The sequence below is a fragment of the Oncorhynchus tshawytscha genome, unplaced genomic scaffold (genome assembly GCF_018296145.1).
Source record: "Oncorhynchus tshawytscha isolate Ot180627B unplaced genomic scaffold, Otsh_v2.0 Un_contig_5015_pilon_pilon, whole genome shotgun sequence".
Taxonomy (NCBI): Eukaryota; Metazoa; Chordata; class Actinopteri; order Salmoniformes; family Salmonidae; genus Oncorhynchus; species Oncorhynchus tshawytscha.
The window spans coordinates 693,486-711,829 of NW_024609820.1; the positions used below are offsets into that span (position 1 = coordinate 693,486).

General features: G+C 47.0%; 1 protein-coding gene across 1 annotated transcript in view; it reads right to left on the reverse strand.

Annotated features, from left to right (window-relative positions):
• Positions 1-3,546: 3,546 nt before the first annotated feature.
• nhsb (Nance-Horan syndrome b (congenital cataracts and dental anomalies)) overlaps positions 3,547-18,344 on the reverse strand; it is a 145,624-nt gene continuing 130,826 nt past the window's right edge. Inside the window, 9 exon segments of the mRNA XM_042318962.1 lie at positions 3,547-7,680; positions 7,964-8,093; positions 8,901-9,522; positions 9,524-11,536; positions 11,777-11,884; positions 12,110-12,316; positions 13,613-14,310; positions 14,566-14,697; positions 15,262-15,454. Coding sequence (XP_042174896.1) covers positions 7,023-7,680; positions 7,964-8,093; positions 8,901-9,522; positions 9,524-11,536; positions 11,777-11,884; positions 12,110-12,316; positions 13,613-14,310; positions 14,566-14,697; positions 15,262-15,454 — 4,761 coding nt within the window. The 3' untranslated portion in view covers positions 3,547-7,022.

Below are 18,344 nucleotides of genomic sequence, written 5' to 3' on the forward strand. Positions count from 1 at the left end.
GGCTAGGGGTGAGGAGATAGACAGGTCAGGCTAGGGGTGAGGAGATAGACAGGTCAGGCTAGGGGTGAGGAGATAGACAGGTCAGGCTAGGGGTGAGGAGATAGACAGGTCAGGCTAGGGGTGAGGAGGCAGACAGGTCAGGCTAGGGGTGAGGAGATAGACAGGTCAGGCTAGGGGTGAGGAGATTGACAGGTCAGGCTAGGGGTGAGGAGGCAGACAGGTCAGGCTAGGGGTGAGGAGGCAGACAGGTCAGGCTATGGTGAGGAGATAGACAGGTCAGGCTAGGGGTGAGGAGGCAGACAGGTCAGGCTAGGGGTGAGGAGACAGACAGGTCAGGGGTGAAGAGAGAGACAGGCCAGGGGTGAGGAGACAGACAGGTCAGGCTATGGGTGAGGAGACAGACAGGCCAGGTCAGGGGTGAGGAGACAGACAGGTCAGGGGTGAAGAGACAGACAGGCCAGGCTAGGAGACAGACAGGTCAGGCTATGGGTGAGGAGACAGACAGGCCAGGTCAGGGGTGAGGAGACAGACAGGTCAGGGGTGAAGAGACAGACAGGCCAGGCTAGGGGTGAGGATACAGACAGGTCAGGCTAGGGGTGAGGAGACAGACAGGTCAGGCTAGGGGTGAGGAGACAGACAGGTCAGGCTAGGGGTGAGGATACAGACAGGTCAGGCTAGGGGTGAGGAGACAGACAGGCAGTGAGACATCAACCACCATCACTTCCTGTCCCAATGCATTCCCTTCACTCTGCCAGGTCTGCTCAGCAGAGAGGCAAGGTACAGGGCCTCAAAGCAAATCGCCTCACAGTGGATGGGACCTAGCAATACAGTGCAGGCCATCCTGTCTGTTGGCTAAACTCCACAGCAACGACACATCGCCATCTACTGGTGGTGGGGCCTCTAGACATTCTCTCCACTGAACCTGAGAAGCAATGAAAGAAAGTAGTGCCTCTGCGGATACTTTTATCCAGAGTGACTTACAACAGACTTACAGCGAGTTGATACATTTACAGTGTGTGCGTGTGATCTCCGCTAGCGTTACACACACACACACACACACACACACACACACACACACACACACACACACACACACACACACACACACACACACACACACACGACCTGTGTGACGTGAAGGACGTACAAGGACACCACATGTTTCTTTTCAAACGCAGTCACATTTATTGTCCTTTTCTATGCCCAGTCACTGAGCAGTCTGATGAGCTGTCAAATCAATACGATATAATGCAGTCAATGGAGGTCTCACGTTTACCCAAAATAAATACAAGACTGAAATAGTGTTGCACAGCTCCAAAATATACAAAGGCTTGGAATTAATTCATTAATTAATCATGTAAACTTTGAAAATATTTTACAAAAAAGAAAAAGATCTTTGCAACATTTTTAAAAAGGTTTACTATTTACATTTAGTTTTGTACAAAAATACAAAAAGGCGATCTGTTATGTTCCAGCTTTGAGCCAGGAGCATCTTGTACCGCCCGAGCCAGTTACACTGTACCACTCATCCTTTTAAATAGTTGGTTTTGTTTTTCATCTTTTTAAAGTAGGTTTTTCATGTTTTAATGTTAATGTTTAAAGTTTCAAAATCGTTTTTTTTTGTGTGTGTTGGTTCTTTCCAGTACACTTCTGACTCTCTGAAACCCTTTGGCAGAAGCACGGCCTGTGCTATCCTGATCATGCATCCTAAATGAATGAACCATGTATAATATATTTTAATCGATAGGGGAAATACAGTCTTTTACACAAATCATCACATATCATCATCAATATAACTTCAGGTTACAGCAAAAAGGAAAACACTTCACAAGCTCCACTATACCAGTGCAATAGGAGAATATCTTTTAGTTGGTTTTTAAACTTCAGGGAATCATGTCTCAGAGGAAAACAGTATTTTTTGTTAAAATCCGAGGTTAAAAGGTGTCTAGGTCAATGCAAACAAGAGAAGATTATTACCTCTGGCTCTCACTTCCGTGTTGGGGTATTACACTTCTGTGTTGGGGTATTACACTTCTGTGTTGGGCTATTACACTTCTGTGTTGGGGTATTACACTTCTGTGTTGGGCTATTACACTTCTGTGTTGGGGTATTACACTTCTGTGTTGGGCTATTACACTTCTGTGTTGGGCTATTACACTTCAGGGTTGGGCTATTACACTTCTGTGTTGGGCTATTACACTTCTGTGTTGGGCTATTACACTTCTGTGTTGGGCTATTACACTTCTGTGTTGGGCTATTACACTTCTGTGTTGGGCTATTACACTTCTGTGTTGGGCTATTACACTTCTGTGTTGGGCTATTACACTTCTGTGTTGGGCTATTACACTTCTGTGTTGGGCTATTACACTTCTGTGTTGGGCTATTACACTTCTGTGTTGGGCTATTACACTTCAGGGTTGGGCTATTACACTTCTGTGTTGGGCTATTACACTTCAGGGTTGGGCTATTACACTTCAGGGTTGGGCTCGAATCCATTTCAATTCCAGTCAATTCAGGAAGTAAACTGAAATTCCAATTCCTATTGTCTTCAATGATTTTCAAAGAGGAGAAATTTGGAATTGGAATTGAGAATTTGGTTGACTTTCTGAATTGACTGGTATGGAAATGGAATCGATCCCAACCCTGTAACACACATTGGATATGTCTCAGGGAAAGGCAGGCAATAGTTTCTTATTTGAAAACGTTTGTCTGTGGGGCCTGGACTCATATGAACCAATGTCTTTAGTCTGTGGGGCCTGGACTCATATGAACCAATGTCTTTAGTTTGTGGGGCCTGGACTCATATGAACCAATGTCTTTAGTCTGTGGGGCCTGGACTCATATGAACCAATGTCTTTAGTTTGATTTTCAAAGGGGCCTGGACTTGGAATTGAGACCAATGTCTTTAGTCTGTGGGGCCTGGACTCAGACGATACCAATGTCTTTAGTTTGTGGGGCCTGGACTCAGACGAACCAATGTCTTTAGTCTGTGGGGCCTGGACTCAGACGAACCAATGTCTTTAGTCTGTGGGGCCTGGACTCAGACGAACCAATGTCTTTAGTTTGTGGGGCCTGGACTCATATGAACCAATGTCTTTAGTCTGTGGGGCCTGGCCTGGGGAGAAATGGCTACATTGCTACTTTACCGAAAGTTGAAAGACAGTTGCAATGGGAACACAAATCATCAAAATATAATCTATATATTTTTTTGGGCTGCATACAGATTATGTCAAACTACTGTTACTAATCCACATGAACAATTAAAAATGACTTCAGAGGATCCCAAATATCTACTCAAGGTGGATTTTGACACCATATAGTTTAACGTTCATATTCTAAGACTGAGTCAGAAATGGCCCCCTTTTATTCCCTATGTAGTACACTACTTTTGACCAGAGCCCTATGGAGTAGTGCACTAGGTAGGGAATAGGGTGCCATTTGGGATGCAATCTAAGAATGCACCGTCACGTTTAGCATCAGCCAGTTCAGTTCAATCATGATATTATTATAGACTCTGATATGAAATGTCTTTCAGTTTCACCTTCATTCCTCTTCTAGGTTATTCAATATGATAATAAAATAACTCTCTGGATAAAATATCCTGTGATTAAAAATAGTTTCTATACAATGCTGTAGAATTATTGTCATTAATGAATGTCATCTTGTAGATCCTGGCAAGTTGTCGCACCATAATCTACATTTAAAAGAGAGACACAATGCATAGAGAGGTACCTGTCTCTTGGTTCCCCAATGTTCCCCAATGTTCCCCAATGTTCCCCAGTGTCTAACCAGCCATTTTGTGTCATTTTGACCACAGAAAGGTTCACCAAACTCCTAGATATATATAGTATGGCATTTCAACACCAGGCAAATGAATGGCTGCAGTTTTATAGTCCAACAGTTTGTAAAACGATAAGATGAAATAGAATGTTAACACAATTATACCACACACTCTTAGAAAAAAAGGTTTCCAAAATGGTTGTTCGGCTCTCCCCATAGGAGAACCCTTTTCAGTTCCAGGTAGAACCCTTTTAAGTTCCATGTAGAACCCTCTGTAGAAAGGGTTCTACATGGAACCCAAAAGGGTTCTACCTAGAACTAAAAGGGTTATACTTGGAACCAAAAAGGGTTTTTCAAAGGGTTCTCCTATTGGGACAGCCAAAAAACCCTTTCAGGTTCTAGATAGCACCTTTTTTTCAAAGAGTACAGGGAGGAATTGTAGTGCGTTGCCCTACCTAACGACGACCCTACCTCTACCTGCTCTGCTCACTGTCCACGTAACACATACACACACACAGATGCGCACTCACACATACACACACAAGTGCACACGCATGCACATACCCATCCTACCTCCCGTCCCATCTCAAGCTCAATTCATCTGACTCTCACAAGGATTTCATCCTGGATCTTTTTACTAATAACTAACTCCAGAACGTACTCATCCCTTACCTGGAACCTACGTAATAACTAACTCCAGAACGTACTCATCCCTTACCTGGAACCTACGTAATAACTAACTCCAGAACGTACTCATCCCTTACCTGGAACCTACGTAATAACTAACTCCAGAACGTACTCATCCCTTACCTGGAACCTACGTAATAACTAACTCCAGAACGTACTCATCCCTTACCTGGAACCTACGTAATGACTAACTCCAGAACGTACTCATCCCTTACCTGGAACCTACGTAATGACTAACTCCAGAACGTACTCATCCCTTACCTGGAACCTACGTAATAACTAACTCCAGAACGTACTCATCCCTTACCTGGAACCTACGTAATAACTAACTCCAGAACGTACTCATCCCTTACCTGGAACCTACGTAATAACTAACTCCAGAACGTACTCATCCCTTACCTGGAACCTACGTACTCTTATAGCTTTCTTACGTTTTTCCAAATTCTCTGTTTGATTGTCCAGTCATTTTTGTTCATTTTACAGTACAAGATACCCCCCTGTCCATGAACACAACTATACAAAACAGAATTGTCAAACATTTTGTACATATATTGAATTACACCCAACTTTACATATTCAAAAATGAAACTGAAAATCCGATATCTTTTCTCGTGGTAGAGTATCTCTAACAGATATTTCCCCTCTTGAAAATGATATGGTGTTTTTTGTTTGTTTATTGCATGCGATAGATGAAAATACTAATTAAACAACGAACACCACAGTGCTCTGCAGCAACAGATATGAATTCATGTCCAATTGTAATTTGTTCACAGCTTGTTTCCTCCTGTAACCTCGTACACAGTGTCAGTTCTGTTAGTTCTGCAATTCAAAGTTCGCTGAGTAACAGTTGTCCTTTCATCTATGTATCTCTATGTTAGATCTGTACAAACGAACAGTAATATGGTTGCAGAGGTATTCATAGAACACATTGAGTGACTTCATTGATCTACAGTTTGTTTTTCAATGTAGAAACACAACTCTTCAAGATTGGTCTGTTCACCAGAATGTCATTACTTAAAATGTATAACCCATTTGTTATGTTAAATTAGTTTAATACCTGAAAAAAACACTAGAGAGAAGCGTAATATTTGAGTGAAATCTTAGAGATTCAACCGATATTTTCACAAGGACAAGATGATTTGTTGTTTCTCTTAATAAGGTTGTATGATTAATGTGTTGGGCTTTGTGACGTGTCCCTGGCTACTGATGTTACGGAACTACGGAAAGATTGCATCCCCCCACCTATCCCCATAGAAACAGAATCTAGTCATTCTAGAATGTAGTTATTCTATTTCTACATCACCAATCCACTCTGCTACAAATGATGGGTTTGTGTCGTTAAAAAAGGTTTTGTATGTCTCTTCATATAGCTATGTTCTTTTATATTCAATACAAATATACACAATAGGAATTTTCCATTTTAAGATTTGTTTTATTTTTCTCAAGGAATATTCTTGAAGAATTCATAATGACGAAGTGCAAAGGAGAAGTTAGGCTTTGAAAACCCGATCCATTTCAACCTCCCAGCTAGCTAGCCAAACATTAGTGGTAAAAACCCTCGATAGCTTTTCTCTCTTTGTTTGTTTTTATAGTCGTAAATATCTCCTCTAGAGTAGTCAGTGAATCCCCGGCATGCTTGGCCCTCCAGCGCAGAAAGGCCACAGCACGATTGTCCCATCATCTCTTCTGACACCTTGACATCTGCACCACATCACTTCAACAAGACCAAATATTTCCCTTGTGTGTCCCTGCCAGGAATCCCTGCACTGAGAGCTCTTCTAGGGTCATAGGTCATTCCTATTTCTTTACATGTAGTTTATCTATGTGAGGATGGCATGTTGACCTATGTGTGTTGTTAACTCACTCTTGGTAAAACAATACTTTGACACATGGTTGTCAATAGTGATCACAGTCCATTGTTTTGTGTTGGGGCGGTAGCAATACAAAACATATAGCTTATTCATTTTTGTCGACTGGGAATATTTTGTTTATGGTTGAAATAATGGCCTGTCCTCTGGGTAAAGTGTAGAGAGAAATGCAATTCTTTCGGAAAGCAGTTATTTTAGGGTCACGTTAGGACACGACATACAAGTCATCCAACATCCAAGAAGATAAAAAAGGACGATGGATGTTCCATTTGCTCCAACACACACACAGGTTGTCTTACCGCTCCATTTTTCTCCTCTTGTCCACGTTTCACTCAATACAGGATCTTGGGTTATTTAAAAAGGGAGTTCAAAGTTCAAAACAAGAACATTTTTTTTTCTTTCTTTTACACTCTGAACAAAACACAAAGTTGTGTTCTTCAGTTCTGCACCAAGATATCAAATCCCCAGGCAGGTAGTCCAGAGTAGTCTTCTCTCTGGTTAGCCCCTCTTTGTTGAGTTGTGTATCCGTCAGTACTCAGTAGATAAGAACAGTAACAGCACTGAACCAGATCCATATAAATATGTCTACGTCCCAAGTGGCACCCTATTCCTTATATGGGCCCTGGTCAAAAGTAGCACACCAAATAAGGATTAGGGTACATGTTTCTGCACTGAGCAGAGCGATCATTACGCGGAGCGATCATCATGGGGACTCCCATCTGAGTTCTCAGTCTCCCCCTCTGATATGACCTGCATGGGTGCCGTATAGAGTCGGCTACGGGTGCTGTAGCGACTACTATTGGCTGCAGGGGGGATCCGGGAGCGCCCCTGTCTGGACGAAGCCGACGTGGGGGGTGTTTTAGGGCTGAAGCTGTCTGAACTGGGCCTGGGGAAGAGGCTGGGGGGGAAGAGTTGCTCCCCGGCCGCCTGCAATGATGGCTCCTGCAGGGGAGAGGGGGGCTCCTCGGTGGGGTACCTGACCTGGCCCTCAGCAGCCAAGGGGTGCCCAGGGGACTTAGGGGCGATGGGGCTCTTGAGGATCTCTGTAGCAGACATGCGGTAGCTGGAATCAGTCCGACTGCCCTTCTTCAGGAGAAGCAGCTTGAACTCCTCGTTGGAGGTGCTGGACTTCTTGGCGCTGCGGTAGATGGGTCCTGGGGTGCGCTGGGTCCCGGCCGCGGTCAGGGTGGAGAGGGCTGGGGCGGGGGGGATGATGAGAGGGGGCGGAGGGGGGATGGCTGGGAGGATAGCTGCAGGTGGAACGACGGCAGCTGGAGGAGGACACAGACGGCTCTTCCCACTCAGCTCTCCAGAGTCTTTACGGCCCAGGACTTTTCTCTTGGACCTAGAATAGGAGAGTGTTACACGGTTCAGGTAAACAGGACATTTTATAGCCCATTCTGCTGTGGTTCTTATGTCTGATGGGTTTCTGCTGTGGTTCTGATGTCTGATGCATTCAATGTGTGTTCTCTGTTTGTAATTTTCTGCAACCTTGGAAAACAATGATCTTTTGAACTGAAATGAAGATAGTGACAGATAAATGTAATGATAATATCGGTTATGACAAGTACAGCTATAACCCAGTGAGTCAAAAAGAATAGAGTTATTTGAAGTGAATTGAAAGTGACCTGTGGATCATGGCGAACAGGTCTTCAGTAGTACGTGATTTGCTGGGCGACATGAAGACAACATCATCATCAGGTTTGGTTGTTTCGTCAGTCAGAGGAGAGAGGGAGTTATCACTGGGACTAGTAGAATCTGGAGGAAAAGGAACAGGAGGTTACAGGGAATACCATGCCAGTGATCTGATCACATTCCTTATAGGTCATTAAAGACTCTAGAGATGAGAGGACCAGAACAGAAGTGATCTGATCACATTCCTTATAGGTCATTAAACACTCTAGAGATGAGAGGACCAGAACAGAAGTGATCTGATCACATTCCTTATAGGTCATTAAACCCTCTAGAGATGAGAAGACCAGAACAGAAGTGATCTGATCACATTCCTTATAGGTCGTTAAACCCTCTAGAGATGAGAAGACCAGAACAGAAGTGATCTGATCAGGGGATTATACTTTTACTTGAAGTCTCTTAAATTAATACATCAATTCAAAAACAATTCATTGTTAAAAAGTCTCAAAGTAAAATAAAGTTTTAAGTAAAGTACTAAAGCTGCAATATGTCACTTTTTGGGTGACCCGACAAAATTCACATAGAAATGTGTTTATATAGATCTGTCATTCTCATTGAAAGCAAGTCTAAGAAGTCGTATATATCTGTTCTATGTGCTCTATTTCGACGCTTCCCGTTTTTGCATCTTTTACTTGTGGTTTTGTACACCAGCTTCAAACAGCTGAAAATACAATATTGTTGGTTCTGGAAAAGATATTTCACAGCGCTTTAGATGGTACAATGATTCACTACACTATATTTGCTTGTTGTGACACATAAACTGAAATTAGACGAACTGTTCAAATTTTAGCAACCAGGAAATGGCGGAGGGATTTCTGCATAACGCATAATATTTAAGTAAAGTACAAGTAAAATCTACCAATCCAGACTGACCTTTGCTGAAGTAGTCCTCTGTGTCCGGTGTGGTGGAGTCATCTCTGCTGTTATCCTGAGAGGCACTTCTGGTAGGAACCCCTGATGATGTCATCTCATAGCGGTCCTCTCCACTCCGACCTCTTAGATCTATCACATGGCTGATTGAGTAAGGGTGTGATGCTTCCACCGTTACACCGGGCACTTTGTCAGGACCGCTGCTTGGGCCTAAGTCCCACCTCTGGACCATTTGACTGTGACATGAGTGTGTCTGTGACTGGCTGTGATAATGTGACTGGGACTGATATGAGTGGGACTCCTCTAGCGTCTCGTACGTCGGTGGTTCCCTTGGATGATCTCTTTGATGATATTCTCGATATTCTCTAATGAGGCCTTGACTGTGACTCATAACCCTTGATATCTCTCTATCGTGCTCTTCCTCCTCCTCGTCTTCTTCATCCTCTATCCGTTCCCCTAGCACGTGGCACTCCGGGTGTGTAGTAGGAATCACGGGTTCCGGAGTTGGCGGTGGCGCTCGGTGCGTGGGTTCCTCAAGTTCCAAAGGTTCCGCAGGGCGCGTCCGGAACGCCGTCATTGCCCAGAAGGTTCCGGGGCTGTAGCGGTCCTGCCGGTGCCTGGCCAGGCTCTCATAGGTCGGGGGCCGTCCGGGTGCTGCATGGGGGTGGGGTGGTGCTGGGGCTGGGGTACAGAGTGGTGGTGGTGCTCCTGAGAAGGGTGGTGGGGTCCTGGTTCGGAGGGGGTGGGGGTTTCTGGGCGATGGGTCTCCTGGGTGGCAGGGGCCTGGTGTTGGTGTCAGAGTGGGGGGTCACGATGGTTACACTGGGCATCTTGGGTCTGGTGGCAGGGGCCCCTGAAGCCTCGTGGGCCCATGCTTGTGGTGGTGGTGGAGGCTCCTGGCCCTGAGCACCCTGAGCCTGGCCCCGGGCCTGGGGCTGAGAACCATTGGTGGCCCTGTGGCCGATGGAACGTAGCTGGACGGAGCGCAGCACAGTGGGGGTGATGGCCAGGGCCATGGGGTTGGCAGCAAGTGGGGCCTCTGGAGTCAGAGTGGATCCATTGATAAACCCAGAGGGGGCTGCACTAGCGTTAGCACTAGCACTAGCGTTAGCATTAGAACTAGCGTTAGCGTTAGCACTAGCTTTAGCGTTAGCACTAGCTTTAGCATTAGTGTTAGCGGCTGCAGTGTTACACGCGGTGGCCCGGGCCTCTGCTGCTGCTGCTGCCCTCTGCTTGTTCTGGTGCAGCGTGTGCATGTGGGTCCGGTGGGCCAGAGTGGGTAACGGCCGGCTGCCATGGGCGCTGTGAAGAGAACTTAAGTCCAGCTGGGTGGGTGGAGCCGGGAAGTCATAGTCCTTCCTGGATGACGAGGAAGAGGAAGAGGAACAGGAAGAGGAGGACCCAGAGGCCGAGCTAGAGAACTGGGTCTGGGCCTGGTGCTGCAGCGAGGATAGAGAAGACTTCCTCTCGGGGACTTTGGGTTTCCGTTTCCCGCTGGTCGGAGAGAGCGGGCCGGGGAAGAACGCTAATGGGAAGGAAGACGTGGGCGTCTCGGATTGGCTGGAGTATCCGCTGGAGGGCGAGGCGAGGCCGGCCAGCTTCTCAGGAGAGCCCAGCTTGAAGTCTCCATCCCCGGGGGGAAGAGGAGGGGAGGTGGGCCTGGAGGAGCTGGGACCAGAGCCGGAGGAATGCATCAACGCCTGGGTCTCTCCCCCGGGAGAGGAGGAGCTGCCCACTGGCGACTTGATGCATTCAATAACAGTAGTACCCGTAGCAGTGCTGGAGTTGGACAAGGAGCCGTTGGGGTCCAGGTTATTTTGGGATTTCAAGTCGTTGAGGAACCAGAGGTCTGCATAGTCAGACTGAACGGCGCCCTCGTCCTTGAAGGAGTGAGTGTCAGTGGACCCGAACGAGGTGGGCTCCGTCATCTCCACAGTCCTGGGGCTCCTGGGGCTCCCCATCCCCCAGGCACCACCACCACCCACCGCCTCAGCTTCCAACCCAGGATTCTCCACCTCCCCCGGGCTGGCCATGTCCAGCTGCAGCCTCATCTCTCTGTCTCTGGAAGACATGGGCAGGTTCAGGGTCTGGGTCTGCCCACTACTATGAATCTTTGGTTGGTCCTGGTCGCCCTGCTCATCGCCCTGCTCGTCACCTTGCTCATCACCCTGCTCATCGCCCTGCTCAGGGGGGACGTTCTCTGGAGCACCAGCGCTACACGTCTCCTTCAGCGATGAGCTCCGTTTTGGTGGGGGTGGCTTGACCTTTGGTTTCTTCAGCGGACGACACGGCCTCCCTAGCGTCAGGGTGGCTCCCCTGTAGTCAGAGGACTGAGGAGGATACCCAGCCATGCCCTCTCCCTCACCAGGCGGAGCGCCCACAGTATTACCCTGGCCGCAGTCAGCGCCAGAGCCCACTGCTGCATAGTTGTACATGTAGCTCCTGTAACTCTGGCCCTGCATGGAGTCAAAGTGCATGGAGGATGAGTAGAAGCCCTGGGAGTCTGCTGCAGCAGTAGGGGGAGCTCGCTCTGAGAAGCCGTCATAGCTGCTGATGCTGGTGAAGTCTATCCTGGTCTGGTCCCCCCTGGACGAACGCCTGGGGCTGAAGTCCTGACTACACAGCTGGTCCTGATCAGCCTAGAACAGGATAACATAACATTATATAAGATAAGAGGAGACAAGATAAGAGAAAAGATTAGAAGAAAATAGAGGAGAGGAGAGGAGAGGAGAGGAGAGAGGAGAGGAGAGGAGAGGAGAGAGGAGAGGAGAGGAGAGGAGAGGAGAGGAGAGGGAGAGGAGAGGAGAGAGGAGGAGAGGAGAGGAGAGGAGAGGAGAGGAGAGGAGAGGATAATCTATATTGCTAAATAGCAGTGGTACCTGGTCTTGAGGGTAGGTCCACTCTCCCTCGCTGGCAGTACTGACCCCTGCATCATCCAGCTGGTCAGTGGCTGAGGAGGTGAAGGAGCTGGACCTATGACCCTGGCCCTGTAATAATAATGATAATAATTCATAATAATAATAAATCCGATTTATATAGCTATTTTCCAGTAGCTCAATGTGCTTTACCTAGTTTAGTTAAGAAAATGTAGCTTAATTTTATTTACACTTCCTGTACAAAAGTCCCAACAAACAATACCGTGTCCAAGTCAATAAATAAAGTATTGAAGACAGGAAGTCAAAGGTAAGTAGGATCGTCAGAGGGAAACTCACCTGTGGCTGATCCGAATGGTACGGGTCGATGATAAAGCCGGTGAGGTCATCGATGGCGTGCGGCGCGGCGTTGAGCGACAGCTCCGAGTCACAGTGGGAGGAGCCGGTCAGAGGGGGGGATGCGGCGGGGGGGAGTGTCTCAGAGGTCTGGGAGGGGCATGTGGAACTGCTGCCACTCCAGTTACCACTGGACGACTGGTGGTCCTCCTTATAAGAATAATACATGTTATTTGTAGAGCACTTTTCATCACATGCAGAAAGCAGAAAGCTCTGCACATCATATAAGTAAGTCAGCCTTGTCCAAGCCAGAATGGCCCATTGGGCAGGAGTCTATCTCCGGTTTCTGTAGTGAGGCAGCTTGATGTACAGTACACCCCCTGGACAGGACACTAGTCTATCTCCGGTTTCTGTAGTGAGGCAGCTTGATGTACAGTACACCCCCTGGACAGGACACTAGTCTATCTCCTGTTTCTGTAAGGTGAGGCAGCTTGATGTACAGTACACCCCCTGGACAGGACACTAGTCTATCTCCTGTTTCTATATCTTGAGGCAGCTTGATGTACCAGTACACCCCCTGGACAGGACACTAGTCTATCTCCTGTTTCTATATCTTGAGGCAGCTTGATGTACCAGTACACCCCCTGGACAGGACACTAGTCTATCTCCTGTTTCTATATCTTGAGGCAGCTTGATGTACCAGTACACCCCCTGGACAGGACACTAGTCTATCTCCTGTTTCTGTATCTTGAGGCAGCTTGATGTACAGTACACCCCCTGGACAGGACACTAGTCTATCTCCTGTTTCTGTAAGGTGAGGCAGCTTGATGTACAGTACACCCCCTGGACAGGACACTAGTCTATCTCCGGTTTCTGTAGTGAGACAGCTTGATGTACAGTACACCCCCTGGACAGGACACTAGTCTATCTCCTGTTTCTGTATCTTGAGGCAGCTTGATGTACAGTACACCCCCTGGACAGGACACTAGTCTATCTCCTGTTTCTATATCTTGAGGCAGCTTGATGTACAGTACACCCCCTGGACAGGACACTAGTCTATCTCCTGTTTCTGTATCTTGAGGCAGCTTGATGTACAGTACACCCCCTGGACAGGACACTAGTCTATCTCCTGTTTCTGTATCTTGAGGCAGCTTGATATACAGTACACCCCCTGGACAGGACACTAGTCTATCTCCTGTTTCTGTAAGGTGAGGCAGCTTGATGTACCAGTACACCCCCTGGACAGGACACTAGTCTATCTCCTGTTTCTATATCTTGAGGCAGCTTGATGTACCAGTACACCCCCTGGACAGGACACTAGTCTATCTCCTGTTTCTATATCTTGAGGCAGCTTGATGTACAGTACACCCCCTGGACAGGACACTAGTCTGTCGCCGGCTCATCAAAAACAAACTGACAAAAACAAAATGACTTCCAAAAGGCTACAAGCAAAAGAAGACAGAAGACAAGATACACAGATAAGTGAAGATGGCAACGAAGACGTACCTTGTGGTCTATCTGTCCTCTCAGCACCCCCGTAGTAGAGACAGAGTGGATGGGGCTGCTGAAGGTGTCTGAGCTGGAGGAGATCTCACAGTTCCCCATGTCGACCTGACGGGGGAGGCGGGAGCGACCCCTCTCCATCCACATGTGTTCTGGACTCCCCCCGTCTCCTTGCTGTATCCTCTTCAGACTCCCCAGCTGCAGCTCTGGCATGGCCTGGTCATCCGTACTCTCCTCCTCGTCCTTTAACATCCTTGGCCCCGTTCCCGGGAGGAAGTCCTCCGTCTCGTATGGAGAGAGCTCCTCATCTTCGTCATCATCGTCGTCATCATCATCCTCATCTTCATCACTGTCGTCCTGGTCCTCGTCGCGTATGCGGCCGCCCTCGCGGGGGAGGCTGCGGGAGCGGAGGCGGGAGCCGGAGGCGGTGTACATGGCGGTGTCAGGGTGGTCGGGGAGCGAGGAGATGTTCCCGGTGGAGTGGGAGAGGGAGGCGGGGATACCCCCCTGGCCGCCACGCTGGGCACGTATACGTCTCCTGGAAGGGGCGCCACCGCCACCGGTCAGGCAGTCGTCCGTCTGGCAGCCGGAGTCCTTGGTGTGTCCCCCTCGGAGGGACAGCTCCTCCTGACAGAGGGACAGGTGAGGGTTGGTGTGGACCACCACTGTCCTTTCCCTCGTCACTGGAGACTCATCAGAGTCTGAAGGGAAACAGGGGAGGCAGTAAGTCATCAATCAACATGATTAGAAAATAAATTCAATATTTGTTCAAGTCTAAATGGTAGGACAAATATGCATGTTTGTTTGTCTCCAGAAAATAGGATTGTGTTAAACCATTAAAGTAAAGAAACATAGAGGAGGAACAACAACATTACAGTCAGTTGACTGAGTGGTAATGACAGTACTTGGAGGTCAGGCACAGACAGACAGACAGTATAACAGACAGACAGCTGTACCCATGTCCTGTTGAACTCGTCTGGGGATCCCGGTGATGGTCTTCCTCCTCCTCAGCTTCCTCCTCCTCTGCAGCACAGACTGAGAGTGTACCAGGGAGCAGCGCACACTAGCCTCCCTGTCGAACCCCACCCCTGTGGAGAGGAACACACGCAATGTACAACATTGATGCCATTTATTGTCCGTCAAGAGTAATGTCTTTCCACATCTCACAAATGACATTCCACACAGTTTACAAGTTACACACACTCACTAATACACAAACAACAGTTCATTAATAGATGAATTGATTCAAACAACAGACTAGAGAGAGAGAGAGAGAGAGAGGAAGAGATAGAGAGAGAGAAAGGGAGAGAGAGAGAGACAGAGAGAGAGAAATGGAGAGAGAGAGAGACAGAGACAGAGAGAGAAAGAGAGAGAATGTACAGAGAGAGAAATGGAGAGAGAAAAGGAGAGAGGGAGCGACAGAATGTATAGAGTGAGAGAGAAAGGGAGAGCGAGAGAGAGGGAGAGAGAGAGAGAGAGAAAGAGAGAGCGACAGAATGTACAGAGTGAGACAGAGAGAGAAAGGGAGAGAGAGAGAGAGAGAGACAGAGAGAGAGAGAGAGAGAGAGACAGAGAGAGACAGAGAGAGACAGAGAGATTGAGAGAATATCAAACACATCCAGAGACAGACATTGGTGCTATGTCGTGTTTACCAGTGACGTTGATGGGGATGATGCACGAGGACACGACTGCTGGGTCACTCTTCATCCTCTCCTGGGGGGTGGGCAGAGGCAGGGCCTTGGACCAGTTGGTCTGCTTGTCCAGTGTGGAGGGGGGGTTGGGGATAGCACCAGTAGACCTGTGGGCCACTGCAGGCTCAGCATCAGGGTCAGTGGTAGTGGCAGCCTGAAGCAGATGGAGAGAGATACAGTCAGTTGGTGTTGTAGGGTTAGAGTAACACCTAGAAAAGTTACAAATGGTATACTTAATCAATAAGGCACAAGGGGGTGTGGTATGTGGCCAATATACCACGGCTAAGGGCTGTTCTTAGGCACAACCCCCGAGGTGCCTTATTGCTATTATAAACTGGTTATCAACGCAATTAGAGCAGTACAAATAAATGCTTTGTCATACCCGTGGTATACGGTCTGACATACCACGGCTGTCAGCCAATCAGCATTCAGTGCTGGAACCAGCCAGGTTATAATATTCCCTATATACTGTACCACTATAGGACCAGAGCATCATGGCTCACTATATAGGGAATAGAGAACAAGGAGCCCTTTTCAACACATGCTTAGATGTATTGTTACAAAGGCCAACATACAAAGTACATTGTATTCAGGCAGTTACTTAACTCTTATGTTTAACAGTTATACACTTACAAGGCACAGACACAACATGAGCAAAACATTTGAATTCCATTTCAGTAAATGTTCTGGAGGAAAGGGAAATGAAGAACAGGAAGATATCAAGATCAACACAGAGATCAACAGACAGCTCAAACGCTCAAAGTGACAAAGAACATGATTCCAGGAAAGTCCCAGAGTTCTGGATAGTGGTCAGAAGTTGAAAGGAGTGGAGAGGAGAGGAGAATGATCATGTTTTGAAGACAGTAGACAGGAGCTAATGAGATGTAGACAGTAGACAGGAGCTAATGAGATGTAGACAGTAGACAGGAGCTAATGAGATGTAGACAGTAGACAGGAGCTAATGAGATGTAGACAGTAGACAGTAGCTAATGAGATATAGACAGTAGACAGGAGCTAATGAGATGTAGACAGTAGACAGGAGCTAATGAGATGTAGACAGTAGACAGGAGCTAATGAGATGTAGACAGTAGACAGGAGCTAATGAGATGTAGACAGTAGACAGGAGCTAATGAGATGTAGACAGTAGACAGGAGCTAATGAGATGTAGACAGTAGACAGGAGCTAATGAGATGTAGACAGTAGACAGGAGCTAATGAGATGTAGACAGTAGACAGGAGCTAATGAGATGTAGACAGTAGACAGGAGCTAATGAGATATAGACAGTAGACAGGCGCTAATGAGATGTAGACAGTAAACAGGAGCTAACGAGATGTAGACAGTAGACAGGAGCTAAGTAGAGATGAAGACAGTAGACAGGAGCTAACGAGATGTAGACAGTAGACAGGAGCTAATGAGATGTAGACAGTAGACAGGAGCTAATGAGATGTAGACAGTAGACAGGAGCTAATGAGATGTAGACAGTAGACAGGAGCTAATGAGATGTAGACAGTAGACAGGAGCTAATGAGATGTAGACAGTAGACAGGAGCTAATGAGATGTAGACAGTAGACAGGAGCTAATGAGATGTAGACAGTAGACAGGAGCTAATGAGATGTAGACAGTAGACAGGAGCTAATGAGATGTAGACAGTAGACAGTAGCTAATGAGATATAGACAGTAGACAGGCGCTAATGAGATGTAGACAGTAGACAGGAGCTAACGAGATGTAGACAGTAGACAGGAGCTAATGAGATGTAGACAGTAGACAGGAGCTAATGAGATGTAGACAGTAGACAGGAGCTAATGAGATGTAGACAGTAGACAGGAGCTAATGAGATGTAGACAGTAGACAGGAGCTAATGAGATGTAGACAGTAGACAGGAGCTAATGAGATGTAGACAGTAGACAGTAGACAGGAGCTAATGAGATGTAGACAGTAGACAGGAGCTAATGAGATGTAGACAGGAGACAGTAGACATGAGCTAATGAGATGTAGACAGTAGACAGGAGCTAACGAGATGTAGACAGTAGACAGGAGCTAATGAGATGTAGACAGGAGACAGTAGACAGGAGCTAATGAGATGTAGACAGTAGACAGGAGCTAATGAGATGTAGACAGTAGACAGGAGCTAATGAGATGTAGACAGTAGACAGTAGACAGGAGCTAATGAGATGTAGACAGTAGACAGTAGACAGGAGCTAATGAGATGTAGACAGTAGACAGGAGCAATGAGATGTGCAGACAGTAGACAGGAGCTAATGAGATGTAGACAGTAGACAGGAGCTAATGAGATGTAGACAGTAGACAGGAGCTAATGAGATGTAGACAGTAGACAGGAGCTAATGAGATGTAGACAGTAGACAGTAGCTAATGAGATATAGACAGTAGACAGGCGCTAATGAGATGTAGACAGGAGACAGTAGACATGAGCTAATGAGATGTAGACAGTAGACAGGAGCTAACGAGATGTAGACAGTAGACAGGAGCTAATGAGATGTAGACAGGAGACAGTAGACATGAGCTAATGAGATGTAGACAGTAGACATGAGCTAATGAGATGTAGACAGTAGACATGAGCTAATGAGATGTAGACAGTAGACAGTAGACAGGAGCTAATGAGATGTAGACAGGAGACAGTAGACATGAGCTAATGAGATGTAGACAGGAGACAGTAGACAGGAGCTAATGAGATGTAGACAGTTGCGATGTAGACAGTAGACAGGAGCTAATGAGATGTAGACAGTAGACAGGAGCTAATGAGATGAAGACAGTAGACAGGAGCTAACGAGATGTAGACAGTAGACAGGAGCTAATGAGATGTAGACAGTAGACAGGAGCTAACGAGATGTAGACAGTAGACATGAGCTAATGAGATGTAGACAGTAGACAGGAGCTAATGAGATGAAGACAGTAGACAGGAGCTAATGAGATGAAGACAGTAGACAGGAGCTAATGAGATGAAGACAGTAGACAGGAGCTAATGAGATGTAGACAGTAGACAGGAGCTAATGAGATGTAGACAGTAGACAGGAGCTAACGAGAT